Source organism: Notothenia rossii (assembly GCF_949606895.1).
Source record: "Notothenia rossii genome assembly, chromosome: 11".
In the NCBI taxonomy this organism is placed as follows: Eukaryota; Metazoa; Chordata; class Actinopteri; order Perciformes; family Nototheniidae; genus Notothenia; species Notothenia rossii.
Genome location: NC_136910.1, coordinates 5,526,621 through 5,549,099, shown reverse-complemented (window position 1 = coordinate 5,549,099; position 22,479 = coordinate 5,526,621). Strand labels below are relative to the sequence as shown.

The 22,479-nt window shown below is 43.0% G+C and overlaps 1 protein-coding gene across 2 annotated transcripts in view; it reads left to right on the top strand.

Annotated features, from left to right (window-relative positions):
• shisa9a (shisa family member 9a) overlaps window positions 1–20,534 on the top strand; it is a 49,672-nt gene extending 29,138 nt beyond the window's left edge. Inside the window, exons 3-5 of one of the 2 annotated variants that reach the window (XM_079659673.1) lie at window positions 8,780–8,977; window positions 18,261–18,508; window positions 18,545–20,534. In XM_079659673.1, the coding sequence (XP_079515799.1) occupies window positions 8,780–8,977; window positions 18,261–18,508; window positions 18,545–19,354 (1,256 nt within the window). In that variant the 3' untranslated portion in view covers window positions 19,355–20,534. Of the gene's footprint in view, window positions 1–8,779; window positions 8,978–18,260 lie in introns of both variants that reach the window. The other variant, XM_079659672.1, reaches the window with a different exon arrangement.
• The last annotated feature ends 1,945 nt before the right edge of the window (window positions 20,535–22,479 follow it).

Below are 22,479 nucleotides of genomic sequence, written 5' to 3'. Positions count from 1 at the left end.
GCTGCCACACCTTGGCTCCAGGGGAAAATGTAAATGTTCGTTTTAAAAAAATAAATTTATGGAATTACTCTGTGTCAATTTGTATTGATTATTCTATTATTTAATACATATAAATTAAATACAAATGAAAATCAGAACAACACAATCGATTTCTCTAGTCTAGATATTATCTTTCCCAATACTTATCGTAACGTATCCCCCCTCCCTATCTTGAAATGTGGTATCTCCTGACGAGAAGCCGCCGGAGGTCAGAGCGGGTCATGTTATCGCGGTTTTTTTTATTTTTCGGCTAAGCTAATTAACTAAAATGAAAAGAAAGCAAAGAACTTTAGAATCTTTTTTTATCAAAAAAAAGGCAGGTGAAGGTGATGGCTCCAATGTTGCCCCAGCAGCAGAGGGAGAAGGACCAGGTAGTGAAGGTGGGATTCAAGCTGTTAACGAGGCTGTTAGCCACTCCAGCACCTGCGCCGGGGATGCAGATGCTAACAGGGAGACGGAGACTACATGCATGGAGGCTGAGAACTCGTCCACACCGACTTCTCGAATTGAATCCGAGTCTGAGTCCCCACCAATTTCTCAGATTGAAAGAGCTGGATCAGACGTGGACAGCGATAAGGAAGGTCAAGGCCCGGGTGCAGCAGCAGTAGCAGCCTCTGGGTCAACTGGAGCAGAGAAGAAGGATATTAGTGGATGTAAAACAGACGGACTCAGGCGTCCTCGTTTGACCCACTTCCCAACTAGAAATGGAAGACGCTTTAATGTCAGTGTGTATCAGGAATATGACTGGGTTGAATATTCTGCGCAAGAAGATGCAGTTTATTGCTTTGCATGCCGTCATTTTGGAGGAGCCTCAACTTTAACAGGTGACAGGCATGGACTGCGTGTGTTCATAGACACTGGATACACATGTTGGAAGAACATGAAAAAAAATCTCCGGGATCATCAAGGGAGCAGTAGACACAATTGTGCTGCATTAGCGTGGTCTAACTTTAAGGCTGTGATCAGCGGACATAAGGAATCCATCGCAAGTCGGATTGACGCAAACAGGACAGATGAGGTGCAGGAGAACCGGGCTCACGTCAAATCCTTGTTCAAAATCACGTCATTTCTGGGAAGACAGGCCCTCCCTCTCCGTGGCCACAACGAGAGAGATGAGGATGAAAATAAAGGAAATTTCCTTGAACTTTTGGACGTTATTGCAACAGATGACAGGAACGTGAAAAGCAAACAGGAACGCAGGTATGCGCACTATTCTTCCCCAGAAGCCCAGAATGATATGGTGAGAGTTATTGGGGAAAATATCAGAAGTATAATCATAAATGAAGTAGGAGAAGCACGGTACTTTTCAGTGTTAGTGGATGAAACGAAAGACCTGTCTAAGAAGGAGCAGCTGGCCATTTTGATCCGTTATGTACATGACGGGATTATAAAGGAAAGAGCCATTGGAACCTATCACATGAAGGACCTGACAGCTGAATCCCTGGCCCAGAAAATAATAAAGGAATTATCGAGTTTAGATATTCAGCTGTGTGTTGCACAATGCTACGATGGTGCAAGTGTTATGCGGGGTAATGTGCGTGGAGTGCAGGCTTTAATACGTGAAAAAGTGCCGCATGCAGCGTATATACACTGTCATGCACATAGACTAAATCTTGTGCTTGTGAGCTCGATAACTGAAATACCAGAGATGGCAGAGTTTTTTGGTGTTGTTCAAACACTATATACTTGTATTGCAAATAGCAATACCAGACACATGCTTTTCATTGAGGCTCAAAAGAAGTTGGGACACAACAAAATACTGCACTTGGAGCGCACCTGTCCCACTCGGTGGCTGTATTGGTATAGGGCTCTACAGAAGATAAAACTGCGCTACGAGGCTATACTAGCTGTGTTAGATGCCACTATTGACGCTCATGCAGAGGGTTCAACTGAAGCTGCTGGACTTCGGACAAATATGCTGACAGTCACTTTTGACTAGTACGTCTGCCATACCTTAGCTTTGGCTGAATTGACGCCACTGCTGGAAGGTAAGAAGTAATCTTAAAGGCCAGACGTCCATCTTGTCAATCTCATTGAGCTCTGAGAAAAATCATAATCAGTGACCTTTAAAGCCTTCTGGCAGCCATTTAACTGACTGTGAGCTGCCTGTGGAGACCTGGTGTACCTGGAGCGATTCTATTATACAATAATACAACCAATTGTGAGTGTTTTTTTACATCCATTTCAGCCGTTGAATCCATTGAAATTGACTAGTGCACAGGTAGCAACACATATCACTATTTCAAATGTGTGCACTATCTAAAGCAGGGGTGTCAAACTCAATTTAATCGCGGGCCACATCAGCATTATGGCTCCACTCAAAGGGCCGATTGTAACTTATATATAAATATATATATAAAATAATGTATTATATTACAATATTGCCTCTGTATTGGATTATTATCTGATACGGTAATAACTTCACAATTAACTGCGTTTGAAAGCTGAAGTCTGGGGAAAAAAATTGCAAGTCTCTTCAGTAATAATGTCACAAAATGATTTAAAAAGAAAATCTGGAAAAAAAAGTCAAAAACAGAAGTGACGTTTGAACAAAAAAGGAAGTAATATTTAAAAAAAAAAGGAAGTGACATCTAAAAAAAAGAGTCAAATTCTGAGAAAAAAGGCATATGTAGAAGAAAAAAGTCAAATTCTGAGAAAGAATTGTGGGACATGCAGTTTACTGTATGGGCAACGTGCTTTTGTAAATCCTCATGTAACCGTGTAATAAACATATAAAATATTCTTTGCAAGCTCTTGTGGGGCCACAGAAAATGATGTCACGGGCCGGATTTGGCCCCCGGGCCTTGAGTTTGACACCCCTGATCTAAACCCTTTTGAACGAGACATATTAAGAAACATTACAAAAACTGCATGAGAACAAGTAGGACCTCGTTCCCACCTGGAATAGATCTAAACTCAACTCTGACCTTTACATACATTGGGAGAAGTGCTGCTTTCATTTGAAAACCTTACTCTACCTCACACATTGCTGTACACCGAGTTCCCACTCAAATAAACACAGGTTTTTTGGCAGGAGCGACGTTTAACAACTTGAAATGTGTGGAACCCCCCGATGAACCAATGCAGCCTGATTGAAATGATTGGGATTTGTTTCCGTCTTTGCTATTGTTGACGAAAACCCCTCTTACCGGATTACATCCAGTTACAGGATTACATCAGCAGTCAACAATAAATGTTTTTCAATAGCGCCCAGCACGGCTATAGAGGTCAGTCACAGACCAGTGTGTGGAGTGCATGCAAGTGGAAAACTGCCACTCGAAGAAATTAACCAAGCAAGCAAACAACATTTAGTGAGAAGTAATACGATTGGATTAGCATTTCCCAAGTATCCGTCATTGGTCTTTTATTTTGTTGGCACTTAGAGAATCCCAAGCGCCGATTATCAAAATGTCATTAGGGAATTCTAAAGGCCTTTTCAATCTTTCATTTGAAAAGTCTTTGAACAAATGGGACAAATTAATGAGGGAATTCAATATTACGGTAAAACTCCACCAGTTTTAACCGCCCAGAGAGAACTGCAGGTTTTGTCTTCAAGTATTTGTCAGAAAAACACCCTTCTTATAGCACCGCCCTCAGTCCAATCCATCACTTTCCAGATGAACAAGTCTTCTGGCCTTTGTCCTACACACACAATACTTTCTGTTCAACCACGCTGGAAGGATGATCTTCATTGATTTTGTTGACCTCATGGCCTTTAACCTCTGCTCCTTATACAACAGCTAATCTGAGAGCACCAAATAACTGAAATAACAGATCCATGGTTGAGGTTTCTAAGCATTTTTTCAGCATCAGATTCCTTCAACTTCTCAGGTTTCTTAATCATGTACATTGGCTTTATCAATGGGCTTTACGTTTGTATAGCTACACGTGTATAGTTATTCTGTTTCAGGGCAGTTTGTTTGTGCCAATTATATTATGAAAGCTTTGTAAAAATGTTCAGTGTAAACAAAGTTTGGCTGATATCCTACAATGCAGAGATGTACTGTTGTGGCATCTTAGTTTAGCTCACTGCTTGTCAAACTGAGTCCCAACTGTATCCAATTATTTTTCCTTTCTTTAAAGTTCTCGTTTGTCCTTATCTTTGGGAAATATTCCAGTAGCAGGAAGCTAATCTGACTGTCACTGGAGATAGTCCAAACACTGCAGTGACCTCAGAGGATCAGTGTGCTTGGTGTAGCTTGATGACGCACTTTGACCACAACATCAGATTCCCCCCTCGTCCTCCCGATGGGCGTCACGTGGACAGCTGTCAGTCACCGAGAACAAAGCGCAGGGATGATGGGTATTTGCATAAAAGTCCTCGAGCAGTATTAGAGCAGTATCAAGAATGCACGAGGTAACAATTATACGTATTTTGGCTATCTTTGTCACCCTTGTCAACTGAGTGCTAACACAGTGTTTCGACAGACCTGAAATAATTACAGCACTCTGCGAGCAAAGAGAAGTGGAGGAGAGAAGATTGTTGATTGTTTCACTCTGAAGCGAAAGAGAATTAGAGTAAATATTAGAGAAAGTTGGGACAGTGTGATTCGCTGAGAGCAGCAGTACACAGCATTAATCCTTGTCGTGGATTTTATGCATGAGCAATACAGAGAAATTGGCAAAGAAAGCTCGAACTATCAGCAAGTCTCGTAGGCTGGATTGCTTAATATTGTTTTGGTATAATGTGCTTGCAATGTCTCCAATAAACCCACGAGTACATCTATTGTAATCACGGTTCTGTTTAAGCCTTTGTGAAATTTGGTTTTAAAATGGATGATGCAACTCCAACATTTTGAACAGCGGCTGGGTTGCCGAGGGTATTCATGGCAAAATCTGGACTGAAACGTTTGTTTGACCATCTTCCTATGGACATGTTTGCACTATGTACATCATCTTTTTAAATATATATCCTGCTTACTTGAAGTAAATGCTTATTTTGTGGGTTTTTTTGTAAATTATTGAGTGTTCTTGCATTTTAATGTGTGAGTTTTTGTATACCTCGGGACTGTGGAAAACAGTATTTCGATCTCTCTGTGTGTACAAACATATTTTGAGATTGACAATAAAGTTAACTTTGACTTCCACGACAACCTGAGAAATGTTGATGATAAGCACACTTACCAACCCTCCCGATTTTCGCGGGGGACTCCCGATTTCATAGCCCTCTCCCGGTTTCCTCCCGGGGTCATATTTCTCCCGCATTAATCCCGATTTCTGACACAATCAGATTTACTCAGGACTGTTTCCACTCAGACTTTAATACAGCTACACCATTGTTTGGTTTCCATGGTAACGCGTCTCTTTAGTAGCGCGGGCAACTGAAAGTCCCGCGGTGGTTTTGAAATGCTCCCGATTTCTGAGGTCTCAATGTTGTCAAGTATGAGTCAACATCAAACTTAATAATATGGGAAACAATCTCCCAACATACTTGACAATGCCGTTTGTTTAATGAGAACAGCAGAATGATATCACCCCTCTCATCTAACTTTGTGGCCAAAAGCGAATATGTAGTGTATTTCACAAATGTCCAAATATTACTCGAAGCCAACACACACCCGGTTGTAACCAGATGTTTATCTGAGGCGCAGCGAGGCTGTAATTTGAATTGCCAGCTTGTCACACCCGCAGCCAGCCAACTTGGCAGAGCAGACACGAGTCCAGTTTAACACATTGTATTTGTAGTCCCTCTGGTTAGACTATTTCATATTTATCTGACCAGATCACCATAAATCCACATCATTGAGCATTTGCGTACACTCACAATCTATATTCCAATTACTGTATATAGACTATTCCGCACTGTTTCTATTATATTCTGTTTCAATTCTATTCTATTTTATTGTATTTACTTGCACTCTTTTATCTGAGTTATTGTGTTGCACTGTTGGTGGAGCCTGCAACCTAAGATTTTCATTGTCATAACTACACTGTAGCTATGCACACATGACAATAAAAGCCTTAAAACTTGAAACGTAGTGACAGACCAAATGTAAGGTAGTATTTTGTGTGTGTGTTCATGGTCTCACTGCGAAACCATTTCATTCTGGAGTGCCTGAAAACAAGGGGAGAGCTTTGATAGGATATTGAATGGTGCAATTGTGCTCTGAAACCAGGCAAAATCCATTATGAGATGAGAAAATGGGTGACCTCGTGCTGGCCATTTTGGCCTCCTATGATAAAAACGAAGAAGAGGACGGGCATTCACCGTGGCGGGGCTGAATAAGGATTCTATCAGATGCATGAAAGAGAAGGGCTTCAGCATTATCGTGGATCAATGCCATTTCCATTCACACTGCCTTTTGTAGGCCAGGTGTCCATAAGAACCTACATGTGTCCTTTTTTCTCTCTTTTCACCAAGCACCATGGGACATTTCATCACATTGGGGAATCTTGTCTCTTGTTCTTTTCTCTGCACGGCCTCACGCTGTCTGGCACTCCAACGCCGCTTTCAATTGCCTCTTCTCTCTTTCTTTACCTCGTCAGTACGTGTGGTTTGAATCATTGCCAGGGCTATAAGGGATTCATTAGTAACAGCACAACTTGCTCGCTCGACTGTTGGACTGTTCACCGCTGGGATAAAAGAGAAGATGGAGGAGGACGTTTATATTGCCGGGTTGTTGTCCTATGGTTTCCTCTTTATTTTCTAATGAGCAACAGAAGAGTATCTGTAGGGACACCTAAGAGGGCTGAAAGGAGAAGGAGACTGTATTGAGACTGTCCATCTTTTACTGTCCTTGTTTTTCTTTAACTTTCTGCCTGCATCATTTGGCTCACACCTCCTTTTCTTATGCAGCCTCTTCCTTCTCATTTCCCCTGTTTTTCACTTTCCCCCTCTTGTTCCTTTCTCCAGCTCTGCGTCTCATAACTTGTTCGTACTTCTCCAATTATCAAGTGGCAGTATTTGGGGCTTTTAACAGTTTCACTTAGCGAGGGTATACCTTCGCGTTCGGTAACAGGAATTTGCAATTATCCGTCAAGACTCAGCGCAGCGAGAGAACGGTGCTGAAGAGAGTGTCCTCTGAATTCCCACACAGTCTAACATTCGTGTGTGCTTTAAAGTCAGATCAGTGCAGTTCAGCTACACTTCCTCACCGCTCTCGTACAACTCCGCCCTTCAAATCTGTCCTTACATATCCTTCCATCTGGTGTCTGCATGTTACAGAGGAGGGCGGTTTAAGGTGCGGTTTCTGATTAAGGCTGATTCATGCATTAATCAACTGTGGTTTGGTTGAGAGGGCTAATTTTAAAATGTGCTAGAACATGAAGGACTGATGGGAAAAAGAAATTTCCGGAAGTAAAGGTCAAACAGCTTAAATATTTAAAATAAAGTAGCGGATAAACAGATGGCGTTGTTAGCTAAAAGTAGTGGATAACCTATTGAAATTGTTAGCTAAAACTAATTGACGACATGTTACATAATGAATCATTAAATAGTGACGATGAACATGTTCATGTACTGTAACTGTCAATGTAACCCAAATGCCAATTTTGCAGTATCCTACACTGCATCAGCTTTTCACAGCAGTTTCTTCCCATTACTTGAGTCACGTTACAACTTCAGTTTAGAGTTCAGCTGAGAGGGTCAAATGTATTTTAGATTATGTGAAAAATGCAGAGTACAGAATCTGTCAACTATGCAGACAAGTCAAATCTATTTGAAATGCAGAAGTGAGAGCAGTGGGTCCGATTGCAGAGCATTTTCACATTTGAAGCATTGAGTGCAAAAGATTGGCCAAACGTTACAATCACGTCCAAGAACATTGGTCCTGTGGAAATGTCTGAAGTGTCTACTTGTGACAGATCTTTTTCATTGCCACTGCAGTGGGATTAACCCCAGGTCAGCACTGAAAAGATAGACAGATAGTTCCTATAGAAGTACTGTACCGTCAAGGGGATATGGGGAGACACAGAGGATCAAATGATTCCATCTGGTTGGCGTTCTAGGAATAGTTTGTCTAGTAAAAAACATGAAACATTACATGTTAGACGCTTTTATCCAAAGCGACTTACACACTCAATACTGTGGATAATCCCCACAGGAGCAAATTGGGGTGAAGTGTCTCAGGGACACAACAACATGCTGACTGCAGTGGGGTTTGAACCTGTGCTCTCCTGATCCGAACACCAAGGCACAACCCACTGCACCACACGCCTCCAAAACAAACGTTATCTTACAAACAAGAAACATTTAGTCAGTTTATTTAATGTTTGTTTAATTTAGGTAGTTCTAATTTTACAATAAAAAAAAAACTTTTAGTGTGAGAATTCCTTGGCTTTCATTTACATTATTAATTTGAACATTTTGACCCTTTGTCAATCTACATACAAAATGTCAGCTCAGCAATATAGTGAATTCTGTATCCTGGTACATGAGTATTCCATCTTAAAAACCGTCATACAACTGTAGCACTGACATGCATGGTCAAATGAATGGTAAAGCCTGATGTCAATGACAGCAGATGCAGCTTTTCAGCGTACATATATACTCTCTGGTAACTGTCCAAATGTGTATAAGGCAGCACGACATATAATAGTTTGCAGCTGTAGAATGATGGCAAGAGTCCATCGGCTGATGGTACCGACATGAATGGATGTTGGAAGAATTGTCGAGCTTCATTTCTAAAATTGGCAGATGCTACAGTGTGAAAAAGGAGGGTGTTATGTAAGAGCTTGAAACTGTCAACACTCGCACTAGACTTGATTCTAACCTTATCTTTTCACGTGTCCCTTCCCACAGAGGGTGGTCAGATCAACAACAACGTGGGAGTGGGCTCGAACGTGGTCCAGCAGCACCCTTACCCGGCCCTCAACCAGCTGGCTCACGTCTACGAACAGCAGCAGCAGCAACAACAACAACAACAACAACAACAGCATCAGCAGCTACAGCAGCAGCAAAACAAGGACTTCAACAAGTACGCCTCCCTGAAGGCTGTGGGTGAGTGTGCCTCTGATTATCTTAACTAAAGAACGGTTACAGTGTGAGAAGGAATAGCGTACTTGATGTTGTGCTCTTGGTTTTTAGGGGTTGATTGTAGAACTTTCTATAGCAATGTTTGGCAGTTTAAACTTCAGAATGAATCTTAATTACTTGTTATTGTCGTGGGGGGGGGGGGGGGGGGGGGGGGGGGTCAGAAGCTACGTTTTCATACAACTGCACCCGTTAGTCTTATATTTTTTGAGGCACATTTATGACTGTATGCTCAAGGACATCTCATGGGTTCACAGTTGTATACCATCATTGACTGCTGATTCTCACTTCTCTTAATCGACTTTTAGAGGCCACAAGTAAAGGGAAGAAGTCAACAGCTGCTTAAGTAACAAACAATATTGTCGGCAAATGGCGTGGCTAAAAAAAAGCATTTCTTGGTGTGTTTCGGGGAATCTTTGCTTTTTTCATGACTCAAAAACATAAATCCACAGAGAATTTTTTTTTTTTTTACAAGAGCATTTGCAGGTTAATTCCATACCATATGTTTTTATCCATTAAAGTGAGTCACCATTCAAGAACAATACGTCCATGTTTTTCATTTGACGTGGCCACTATCTTGACTGTAAGGAAGTAGTTGTAAATTGACTAGTTTTCATTTCAGTTAACCAAACCCAGCAACGATGCGATTAAACCACAGAGCTCTGCAGGCTGATCTGACAGGTGATATTGATTAAACTACCAAACTGGACGTGCTGTAAAACAGTAATAGTCTAACATCAAGCTGTTAGACAGCTTAATGCATGCCACAAGATTCAATGAGCTCATTTGCCAGTTGCAGCTGATTTAAATTCTCCTCACCATGCCCATACGCTATTAGCAGCGGCATCACTATTTCATAACCTGAATTCATTTTGGATTGTCTTGTGAATTTGTCAGTGCGTGTGTGAGCTTGTTTATGCTAGACAGGTGCCCTGCACTCACTTACATTCAGCCCACTCACGCCAGATATCATCCAAACACACACATCGAGAAATCAGTACAAACAGCTGCAAGACGCCATTTGTCTGTATTTATTAAAAAAAACAATCAGCTCATCTTTTTAAAATCCCTGCATGCCAAGCAGCAGAGTAAGAAATAGTGGACTCAGATGACAAATAGGTGTGAACTTTCTCTTTATTGTAAATATAAATATGACTCCCGACACCACACTGCGTGCAGAGGACCGTGACTCATCCCCAGACATGTTACAGTAATAAATGATCATGCTTGTTTATGTACTGCTTTATGCCCTGGAAGCAAGGCTGTGTAATTATAGTAGCAGTTTATATAACTGCCAGCGAAATTGAAAGCAGAAACGGATGAATAATAAGTGAGAAGTGGACCACATCATGTTTGAGCTTTAAGAGATTAATCCTCGTGAGAACGGTGATTAGCACTGTCATCCCGAGTCCTGGACCCTGGCACATGTTGTCAGATTGTGAGGCGGTGTATTTCTGTTCATTCCCAGAATGCAGGGCAAATATAGACATCACACAATAGATATTTTCAGCTACAGCTGTGTTTGATTGCAGAAAATGGTTCATTTATCTGACGTGCTGACAGAAGACGATGGCGGTGTCGGTCCCCGAGGGTCAGAGAACAAAGGGATTCTTTCTCAACTCAATATATCGCACCGATATTCAAGAAGGAGAGAATATATCCATCATAGAAAAAATGCCAATTTATGTGCTGACAGAAGCTTCAATATTTCACAGTGCAGTCCGCAATTTGAGGAAGGGACTCAAACCCACTGTTTCCCAACTGGAAAATGTTCCTCTGTGAGGTTAGGCTGCAGCTTTCCTTTCATCTCAAACACACATTAAAAGCAACAGATGGATGCAGCACACGCTCCGGGGATAGAGGATGGCATTTTGGGAAATCTCAGGGAAAAAGATGAAGCAGGTTGAGGATACACATGAACAAGGAAAAGGATGATTTGGGCTAAATTAATGGAAGTATTACAAATTGAGAGAACAGTATTAAAATATGTATTTTCCTTTGAATCATTCATTTGACTTAAACAATTTTTACAAGTCTGTGATTACAAGGAATTCAACCTGACGAGACACAAATAGCATGATGTGAAAAGTCAAATGGATTTTCTCTGTTAAAAATCGAAGTGAGGTCACAATCATGAGTAAAGGGAAATTAATTCACATAAGAACTGCAATTCGTAAAGTCTACAAAACGTTATGTCATAAGTAAAAGGTACGTTAATCCTAGGAAAAGGTGGAACCATTCGACACACGAGAATAATCTTGTAGTTTGTCTTCTAAATAAGGCAAGCTTTTGGTCACATTTTGGATTGTTAACTATTGAGAAAAAGGCGAGTTATTTTGTAAATATTTCCTACACCACGTACTCCAGCACTGGCAAACAAACACTAACCAACACAACTTGGTTTTTAGAGTGCACTTAAGTGAAAGCCAGGAACTATAACCCCTTTCATATTTATCTAATTAAGAAGATCGTTAAGAATTATTTCTGAATCCGACTGTGACACCAAGAAACCAACTGAGGGGGACGGCACGCTTTTCTTTATTACATGAACACGGGAGCACTTTCTAAATGTTCACTGTGAATGATTATTATTCTGAAGCAGTGTTAACATTGCAAGATGATTTTTTAAAACATACCGACATGTTCTGAGAGCAGGGACTGCCTTCATGAAATCAATCTAAAAAAGCTGCGGTAGGCTCGGAGAAATGGTTGAGAGCGGAATAAAGTGTACAGGATTATATGGTTTCAACTCTATACATGGGTTCAAACAGGGCCCTCTTTCCGTGGACTAAAATGGATCCGGGCAGCGCTGTAGAAATGACATTCAAACCTTTCAGCACATCTTAAAATTATCTTTGCTTCCTTTGCCAACCCACTTCTCCCTCTCTGCTCCTTTATATCCAAAATGGTCCTCATCTTCCACTCACCACTTATCCTCAACCGTTTTTTCTCCCGTTTGCACTTATAACCTTTTATGTATTGTGACTCGTTTTCCTCGTCTTTATCCTCCAGTCCTTCTTCATTTCCTCTCACCTTTTCTCCTGCTCCTTCCCTCCCTCCCCTCTCCATTTCCAATCTTCTTCCTTCACTCACATCGACGCCTATATCATCCGCTTTTTCCCCTCACCTGTTCTTTTTGCATTTCTTGTCTCACCCACACACCAACTCCTCTTCACCCCCTGATCCCCCCTTTCCTCAATACATCAAGCTCCATATCGCTCTTTAGAGAATCGTTGGGCTCCTAATCTCGACCCTCCCTTAGAGGGCTCATATCTGATTCCATTTCTGTAATTGAAGTGAGCACCCTTGCCCCTCGTGGTTCACACTTGACTGACATATTTCCATTCCACAAGTGGTATTCAAAGAGGCTCCTGTGAAATGATTGGAAACCTGTCCGGAGATTTACAGCACAGGAGCCTGGCAGCATAAACTGTGAAAAATGTGTGTGTGGAGAGGTAGAAAGACTAAATGACGGCAAACAAAACCAAAATGCCAGTGGTAGCTCTTTCAGAAGTCAACTCACGTGTTTCTTAATATGTTAATTATAAGCAGCATAGCTTGAGTTTGGAAGCTAGGGTGGAAGCTGGGGTGGAAGCTGGGGTGGAATCCGGGATGGAAGCTGGGGTGGAAGCTGGGGTGGAGCTGGGGTGGAAGCTGGGGTGGAGCTGGGGTGGAAGCTGGGATGGAGCTGGGATGGAAGCTGGGGTGGAATCCGGGATGGAAGCTGGGGTGGAGCTGGGGTGGAGCTGGGCTGGAAGCTAGGATGGAAGCTGAGATGGAAGCTGGGGTGGAAGCTGGGGTGGAAGCTGGGGTGGAAGCTGGGGTGGAAGCTGGGGTGGAGCTGGGGTGGAAGCTGGGGTGGAGCTGGGGTGGAAGCTGGGATGGAGCTGGGATGGAAGCTGGGATGGAAGCTGGGGTGGAAGCTGAGATGGAAGCTGGGGTGGAAGCTGGGGTGGAAGCTGGAGTGGAAGCTGGGGTGGAAGCTGGGTGGAAGCTGGGATGAGAGCTGGGGTGGAAGCTGGGGTGGAAGCTGGGGGAAGCTGGGGTGGAAGCTGGGGTGGAGCTGGGGTGGAAGCTGGGGTGGAAGCTGAGGTGGAAGCTGGGTTGGAAGCTGAGGTGGAAGCTGGGTGGAAGCTGGGGTGGAAGCTGGGGTGGAAGCTGGGGTGGAGCTGGGGTGGAAGCTGGGGTGGAGCTGGGATGGAAGCTGGGGTGGAAGCTGGGGTGGAGCTGGGGTGGAAGCTGGGGTGGAAGCTGGGGTGGTGGTGGGGCAGGCGAGCAGCAGCAACATGACACACAGCAGCAGGAACATGAACGTAGTAATAGCAAGTGAACACAGCAGTGGCAGCAGCAGCATAGCGAGGCAGAGGCAGGAAGACCTGGCAGCTTAAATAGAGCAGCATGTTTAGGAGAATGTGTTTGTTTGGTTGGTTGTAAGAGGGTCGAGGTGCGTCACGTGTTAATGTATTATTGGTGCTCGAGTTGACTGCCTGAACTAGCTCGCAGGCTTCGCCCTATTTCCGCTAATCTCGAGCAACACAAATGGACTTTGCCTCTCCTCTTCAGCTTCACAGTCTGGTGTTCTCTCTGCTTGTTTATTACCCCATGAGAAATAGAACTACGGCTAAGATCAACAACATTTTCCCAACTGCCTCCATCAACCTTTTTTACGTTTCTTTAATTGCCTCTTCTACTTTCCTAATGGTCTACCATCGGCTGATACTGTAAGCCACACTTCTGTGAATCAATAGCCATCTCCACTGTCCCCCTGTGCATCTATATAAAGGTCAATTTATCGAACTGCAGCCCAAGCAAAAAAACATACTAATAAAAGCTCCCTGGATGCAGAAAGGTATGCAGTCTTTTCAGGGCCGCCCTCCCTATAGGTCAATCACGCAGGCTGCATGGGGCCCCGCCTTGCGCAGGGGGCCCCGCCCAGAGGGCCTCAGCTGCTGTGCGCAGTTCTCCGCTCAGTTCTCCGCGCACCCCCTGCGAGAGTGAGAGAGAGGTGACAAGGGGAGCACGTCTGTAACCCGACACCGTTGCAATGAATCGACATCTGACCAATCACGGCTTTGATACTGCCACTGGTGCAGGTGAAGAGATGTTTCAGTCCGCCGCAAGCAAGAGGGAAACAAAACAAAACATGAAGAAACTAGAGCATCACTCGAAGGTGGGTTATTGTATGAATCAAATGTACAACTTGCGAATGTTGTATAAGTCAAATTGCCGATTGCCATATTAAAACATTAGCTGCAATTCACGACATGAAGAAGGCAGTCTCTGCATAGCATATAGGCTAATGGAGATGCAGTTATTTCCAGCATTCTTTATTTACCATTCATTCAAGTATGTTATGCCTTTTATCTGCTAATGTACAGGAGGAAGGGTGATAAACTGTCTGTCTAGTTGGCTTACATAACAGTTCAAGTTTACAGCCTAAAAAACATGGAGCATTTTTTCCCCTTTTATTCATTTTTATGTCAATTTGCACATTTCATGGTGATGCTCAGCCTCTCCCCTTAACTCCTAACAGTCATCATCATGTCAACCACAACACAGAGACATACTGATATAAATATGTGTGTAGTTGTTGATACATTGCTGGGGAACTACATTTGAATACAGATTTAAGAAATATCAGTTTTTGAGCATGTACAGTAATAAGCATGTTTTGTCTGGAGTATATTATAATATAATATAGTATTTACATTATTGAATTGATTATGATTATGACTATTAGTAGAAGTAATTTATTTGCATTAATAATATTTTAATCTTTTTGAGGCTAGTATTTGGCAGGAAATGCAGACGTATTCACCTGTAAACGCATACTGAACGACATACATGCATATTTATCATTTACCTCACTGTATAAAAAATGTTGATAATAATAATAAACAGGAATTATATTTGCAAAGCAGCCTACTTTGTTTCCATAAAAAATGTTTCACTCCTGTCGGTTAGGGGGGGGGGGGGGGGGCCTCATCTCACAATGTCGCTTGGGGCCCCAAGTTGGCCAGGGGCGGCCCTGGGTCTTTTACAAGTACAAACGACCACCTATGCCTCAAGGTTGATGCAAGCGCTAAATCTGAAAAACGTTCATAAACCCTGAGAAGACAACTGTGTTTCTTAATGCCTGTTAATCAGATGGGCAGCCTGATGGCTTTTGGTTAGGGTGTAACTACTCTAGAGAATACAATTAACAAGACATCTTTTACATACCTCACCTGCTGCTGTAGTTGTTTGCTGTTTCAGTGTTTTGTATGCAGGGCGCAAACCGCGAAAGAGCTTTAACGGTGGGGAATTATTAAAAGACAAACGTTTTTTTGAAATCATAGATTATAAAAAACATCCTCACACTTCAGCCATCATTTAATGTCTTTACATGGAAGTAGAAATCCAGTTTGGTTATTGATCTGTGGCAGCATGGGTGTTACCTTAACAGGAAGTGGTTTGAGCTTAGTGCTTTTGGTAGCTTGCCCATTTTTTATTGTTAACAAGCAGATGTTGAGAAATTCCATGTTTTCCATGTTTCGTGTGCAGCAAGTCAGATGATCAGCAGTCTTTAGGATAAAACGTCTGGGCACTGTGCATATTTTTACCAAATGTCTTGATTCAATCCTTTTGTCCACCTCCAAAAGGAAAAGTTCAAGAATCACAAAAGTCCATATGGATAAATCTTGGGCACCATTAATGTCTCTACAAAATGTAATGTCAATTCAACCAATAATTGTTCAGATATTTCCGAGTAGACCGAGACAGACTGATCCGAGACCGCCAACACTATTCTCAGAGCAACGCCACTACTGTTAATAGCCATAAGACGTCACATTTTTCAGCCTTTTATAACCCAGCACAAGAAGTCAGAACGTGCGTCTTGAACAGCCTATTGTTCGCTTTACAATCACCCATAGTTCATTCTCTTTGTCTGACATAATTGTGTTTCCACAGTGCAGATATCAGCTAAACTCTAACAGAGAGCCTGTTCAGACAAACATACCGTTCATACATCCCTCATTCTGTGCCGATATGAAATATTTTAATGGTATTAGCGTATTCCTGCCAAATAATACAACCATTTTGAGTTTCTTGTCAGACTGGAATTTACTCCAAGAGAGCATTTACTCTATATAATGGATGTGTTTGGGTAGCACTATGACATGACTATGACTCAGGAATACATTAGGCTTTGTATTTGCGAAAAAAGTTAATTTAGACTTTTAAAACTAATAATTCCCCCAGCAGGAAACCTGATGGCTGATGAAAAGCAGATTGACAGATTGGTTCATTCCTAATAATGTCTTTGTGTCATTGGCGCTCCAGAGATGCAGTGCTTGATTTGCTGATGCATAATGCGTGTCAGCCTCTGTGGGACGCTGGCCTTTCCAAGCCAGAGGCATGCAGACCCCACACTGCGTAACAGCTGGGTTTTCAATTTCCACTCACGTACACCGCTGGAGGTGTACACCGGTGAGCCGACTGCCGCTGGATTGATTCACCTGTCGCCCGAGCAGGCTTGATCCCCAGGGGCGGTCTGGCGGCGACTTAGCGCTCCCCCTCCTCCCCACAAACACCTCTGCTGTTCCTCGTTTCTCTCCCCGTTCACAGTGTGATAAAGTAGATTTATAGCTACAGTGAAAAAAGCAAACTCGCTGAGTGGGTTAACTTTATCTTCAAGGACGTGGAGGCAACAAGGGCTAAAGAGTAATGACTCGACTGTTGACGTGAACTTGACGGGAGAAAAGAGGTCTCGTTTCGCAGTGATAGGAAAGACTGTAGCTTGTTGACAGTGACTGACACAGGACGGAATGAATGTGAGGCAATAAACCTGACTGCTCCAAGGCTAAAGAGACACACACACACACACACACACACACACACACACACACACATACACATACACATACACACACACACACACACACACACACACACACACACACACACACACACACACACACACACACACACACACACACACACCACACACACACGCATTGATCACAGCGAGACTTGGTTGATAGACACTGTCCGGTTTGAATAAGTATGTCCGTGCATGTCTGTTTATCCTGAAGGTATATTTCCTCACTCTTTGGTTTTTTCTCTGAAAGACCCTGTGATGTGTATGCAACTTGATGTAGTTAAGCAACCCCTGAAGTCTACATTGTGTTAGATGAAGGTGTGATGGTCAGGAGGCTTGATTCTGTTTCTGGACAATCAAAACATTTGGCTTGTTTAGGACAATCCAAGCAAAACTAGTAAAAATCAAGTCATTTTGATTATAATGTTATTTTTATGTTATACAATCAATGAAGCGCTGTAAATGCATTATATCGGCTTGTATGAGTCACATATCTGGCCCACAGCGCTCAGACCAAGTAAATGACAAGTAATCAAGAAGATAAGTTAGGTGCATAGTGGCTAGCAGCCTCGTTTGGCATGTTGGTAATACACCTTGAAAACCAAACTTAATTTAAGCTTTCCACAAGGTTTTCTTGAAATCAGCTGTACAAGGGACATGCTACCATGTTAGAAGAATGACAACCATTTGTTCTTGTCGTAGTTTTTCTGTAACTGGTGATAAAAGCTAAACTTGGCAAATGGTGTGTTGCAAAACCCGATCCCAAACTTTTTTCAGAAAACATTCTATCACTGGAAGTGCCATACACTTCATTTCCTCCCTACAAAGAAAGGATGGTCAACCAGGATACAATATTTTGTTATCACAGTGAACACCTTCTAACCTCACAGAAATTAGATGTATTCTTGGTTTCACAAAGGAGGAAGAGGCAAGGAAGAAGAAACATTCTGGGCTTCTCTTTTGATTTCACTCCCCCGGTGGCACGACAGGTCTCTTTCTGCAGGCGTTTTGCACACTAGCCCTGACACCCAGCTTGGTCAGAAACAGTAGATGACTAACAAAGTAAAAGTATTTAGGGTTTGTTATATGATCTTTTCAGATTGTAGGAGTACTAAAGGATGGGATGTTTTCTATCCAAACTTCTGCAAGTGTGCATTTGTGCAGCTGAAAGTCTTATGAGTCATAACTGTTTTTGTCCATTTGTTCCACAGTAGACACACTGAGGGTATTGTTTTATCACAACCAACAGTCAACACACAGCGAATTGGAGGAAGCAAATTCATTTAGATTTAATCGTTTCATAAAGGATTTTAACTATGCATTTTAGCTGCTCTTTTATTTCCACTAAACATTTGTATTAACTCTGTTCCTTTCTCCTTCTTTTGTTAGCTGCCAAGTACAATGGTGAAGTCTACAACAAGCGTCGGCTGATGGTGGAGCTGCCGTCGAAAGGTGGGCTTCCTCTCCAGCCAATGGGAAACTCTAGACCCTCCATGAGTAACTCCAGACCCTCACTGGGCAACATGTCATCGATGACTCCTCCGATGACCAACAACCCCATGACTTCTAACCAAATGGCCTCCAATTCCATGAACCCCAACATGAACCCCAACATGAACCCCAACATGAACCCCAACATGAACCCCAACATGAACCCCAACATGAACCCCAACGTGAACCACAACATGAACCAGATGCCCTCCATGACCCAAATGACATCAATGATGCCCATGACTTCAATGACGCCCATGACTTCCCTTAGCCAGATGACGTCCATGACCCCTATGACGTCCATGACCCCTATGACCTCCATGAATCCTATGACCTCCATGAACCCTATGACCTCCATGAACCCTATGACCTCCATGAACCCTATGACCTCCATGAACCCTATGACCTCCCTGGGTCCACTGACTCCTGAGCCAGTGGCCACCTACGTCACCGAGATGCCCGGCCTCTCTTCCCACTCAACCCTTCCGACAGAGCGGCACATAGCCGGTCTCGGAGGAGGCGGACTCAAGGCGAACGGCCAGAAACACAAAGGCAGTCATGGTCACTTGGGCCACAGCTCTCACAGCTCTCACCCTCAGTCCCACAGTTATGGCCACAGCCACAGTAGCAAGCCGCTAGGACACGGGGCGACCAACTTGGCCCACATGGCGGGGACCATGCCAGGTGGAATGTCCATGGGCATCTCCAGGGGCAATGAGACCGCCATTGGCCCGGGTTCGGCTACAATGGGCCGCCCAATGGCGTACAGCTCCAACACAATTACGTCTGGGCATACGATGGGGATGGGGATGAAGGCCTGGGATGGGACTGAGACTGTGGGCCGGAGGAAGACCTATGGCCACAAGAGGCCTCAGTGTACCGTGCTGGAGCCCAACCAGCTTCGAAGCACCAGAGGCCAAAGCCACAGTCAACACTTCCTCCCCACACAGCCGTACTATGTGACCAACAGCAAGACAGAAGTGACTGTGTGAGTGAGGAAGTAAGGAAGAAACAAAAGGGGGAAAGGATGCATGAGGAGTGGTGGCACAAGTAATCACTGAGTGCAGACACCAACCCCTGCGTTGGTCAAAGGCGCAGATCTATGTGTGTTTGTGTGGCTCGTTGGTATACTAGTGAATGTGGTGGGACAGTGACAGTGTGTCTTGAGTTCACCAATCAAATCACCACACAGACCTTTGTTGCCAAACGGATGGCATGATATTTGGTGGCATATGTAACCATAACTTCAAAGAGCCTACAGAGCGGGGGGGTGTGTGTACACTTGTGGAGATATTAAAGTGTTGTCTCACAGCTAATATCTACTCTGTAATATCTACAGCGCAACTTCACACGGATGATAAAGTGGGAAACTGCTGATAATAAAATGGATTGGCTTTACGAACCAAACCTGAGAAGCAATATAAGGGATTATGTGTAAAGCGCTGAAGCATCGCGGGACAGAGGAAACACAGCAAGTTTACCCACAAACCTCACAACATGAGTTCTGCTCATCTAACCAACAAAGCGTTGAATGGTTTGGAAGAAAAAACATTCCCTCATGATTCACCCCACAAATCTCCTGAGGGCTTTGAATCTGACATGACGAGGGCACCAGGCTTTGGACTGCAGAAATGCAGGGCTTTGTACTGTTGCTATTCAGAAGCGCCTTCATGAGATCTGCAGCTGAAGGTCGCCATTTTCCACAAGGCTCCAGCACAGAGAATGGCTGTCACATTGGCATTGTTCTGTTCTGATCTCGTCTGTGTGGTGACAGCTGGTCCAGAGGAAGGATGAGAGGCAGGGAGGCAGCACTGGTGTGATGCTGCAGCTAGCAGAGGCTTCATCGAGTCAACACACATTCAAGCTCACGCAGAAACATATTACAGATCAACATGTTGAAACAATTATAGCAACACAGGGTTTAATCACAATGATTTCTTCAAGAAAGACACCAATATTTTCATTATTCGGTTAAAGAAGGCTGTTTTGTTTGATTTGAGTCATTTTAAATTTGACATTTCTATTTGAAAAACATAGAAATGTTCAGTGCTTCCCCAAATTACAATCATGTTAGTGAATTATAAGCATCACAGTACCACAACACTGGAAACCAATCTAACTTTTGTAAATGGCAGCTAAATTGGAATTAACTACTTTTTCAGTGATGGGTTCCAGTTTACTTCACAATTATAAAATGATTGACAATATAGCAGTAAACTATTGAGTTTGACAAGTAAATCAATACCACTTTTAAGTCTGTGTGTTAAATAGCAATAAATAAATGGTGTTAAAAATGTTCAGGAATGGTCTTGATCATTCAGAAAGAAGACAAAATAACTTAATAAATGAGAAATAAATGTATTGTATGTATTAGATTAAGAAAACACAGACCACACATACAATATCGGTCAATGTTATAACTATATTCCTAACATATTGCAATAGGTGGACCCAATTTAAACTTTGGCACAGATTTTTTATAGGATTATAAACGTAACTAGTTTTAGACAAAACAAAAATAAAAACAGTATTTTACTTAAACTGGTCATAAAAAAAACACTGCCATAAGAAACTACGATGGATTATATCACTCACTGTACTCGAATTATTTCACACCCAGCATGAAAAGCAAATGGGTTACATGACTCAAATATTTAAAAAAATCTGACAAATAGGCCAAATCTTTTTAGGTTTTTCTCTGAGCCTGTTTGCTTTATTTTGTAATGATGAGAGATGTTTTAGCAGCTGCAGTCTTAATTTTGACTTAGAGGTACAAGCAGCACTTTAGATAATTAAGACTCTCTTTACACTTGCAAATAAGATGCATTTTAAAAGAGATCCCATTAGCCGCTTTCACACCAAGTACTTTGCCGTACTTAGTTCACAGCACTTAGTTCCCAGCTCTTTGTTCCCCCATGGAACTAAGAGCTGATCGCGTTCACACCGGAATAAGTTGAGGGAAGATAACGCAAATGAAGCATGAAATGAAGCCGCTGACGTCACTTCTTCTTCTTCTGCTTTGGGTTTACTGGCAGGCCGCAAACAACTTCACGGCGTATACTGCCACCCGAAGTCCCCGGCCGGAAGTCCCCGGAGTTGGGGACTTCCGGCCGTACTCTGAAGGCTTCAGTAGAAGCTGCTGGGAGTCCCAGCAGCTTCTACTGAAGCCTTCAGAGTACGGCCCGTCCACACAGCGGCGTGCGTTGACGCTTGCCGGCAGGCGTGTCTGAAACTCGACCAACAACCAATCACATGAATCTCCCGCCCCTGACACACAAGCAGCGGTTTGATTGGCTAGAGCTTGTACTGGCATATGATTCGATTGGCTGAAGCTTCTGCCGAGGCGTCCGCCAGAATGCCGACACCTCCTCATCTCCACCGCTCCCATGTTTTCTTTTTTGTTGCCATAAGTTAGTCTCTCTCCGTTGGTGCGTGGGGCTAATGCTAATAATGCTAATGCCAGCAAATACAATGGCGGCTTCAAAAAACTTTTCTCAGTTTTACGGGGCGTGGTTTGCAATTCGCCCTGCCAATCAGAAATTGGAACTTTTTTCTCCCCATGAAAGTCCCTGCTCTCTAGCACAGTCTAAAAAGGGGGTAAAAGTTCTCATGAACTAAGTTCTCTTTTTGATGTGAACGCAAAATCCCAGAAACTATCTGAACTAAACGGGAAAAGTACTCCGGTGTGAAAGCGCCTCATGTAATCAGACAAAGCGAAGTCCCTTAAAATGGAAAAGTAAACAAAATTAGGACAGATTATGTTCTTTAAGGTGGTTAGAGAAATATTGGCAGTTATTTATTGCAAATTAATGTGCAGATTTAACCAAAGCAAAATCAAAAATAAGAGTGTAAATTAGCTATTTTAAACCATGTAAATAGTGTCGGACAATCGGATAAGCAAACATATTTCAGTGTGACACATTTGATTGGAAGCTCCTGCAGAGAAATCCAGACTGCATGTAGATCTGAGGGAGAGGGGGGGTCTAATACTACAGCTTCTGAATCAAAAGGTGAAAAAGTTCAGCCCATGAGCGTAAGATAAGGGGGGCTACAGGAGGGGATGTTTTTTTTTTTTCGCTTCATGCTGTAAAACCCCCCCGCTGCCTCGAGGGTCACA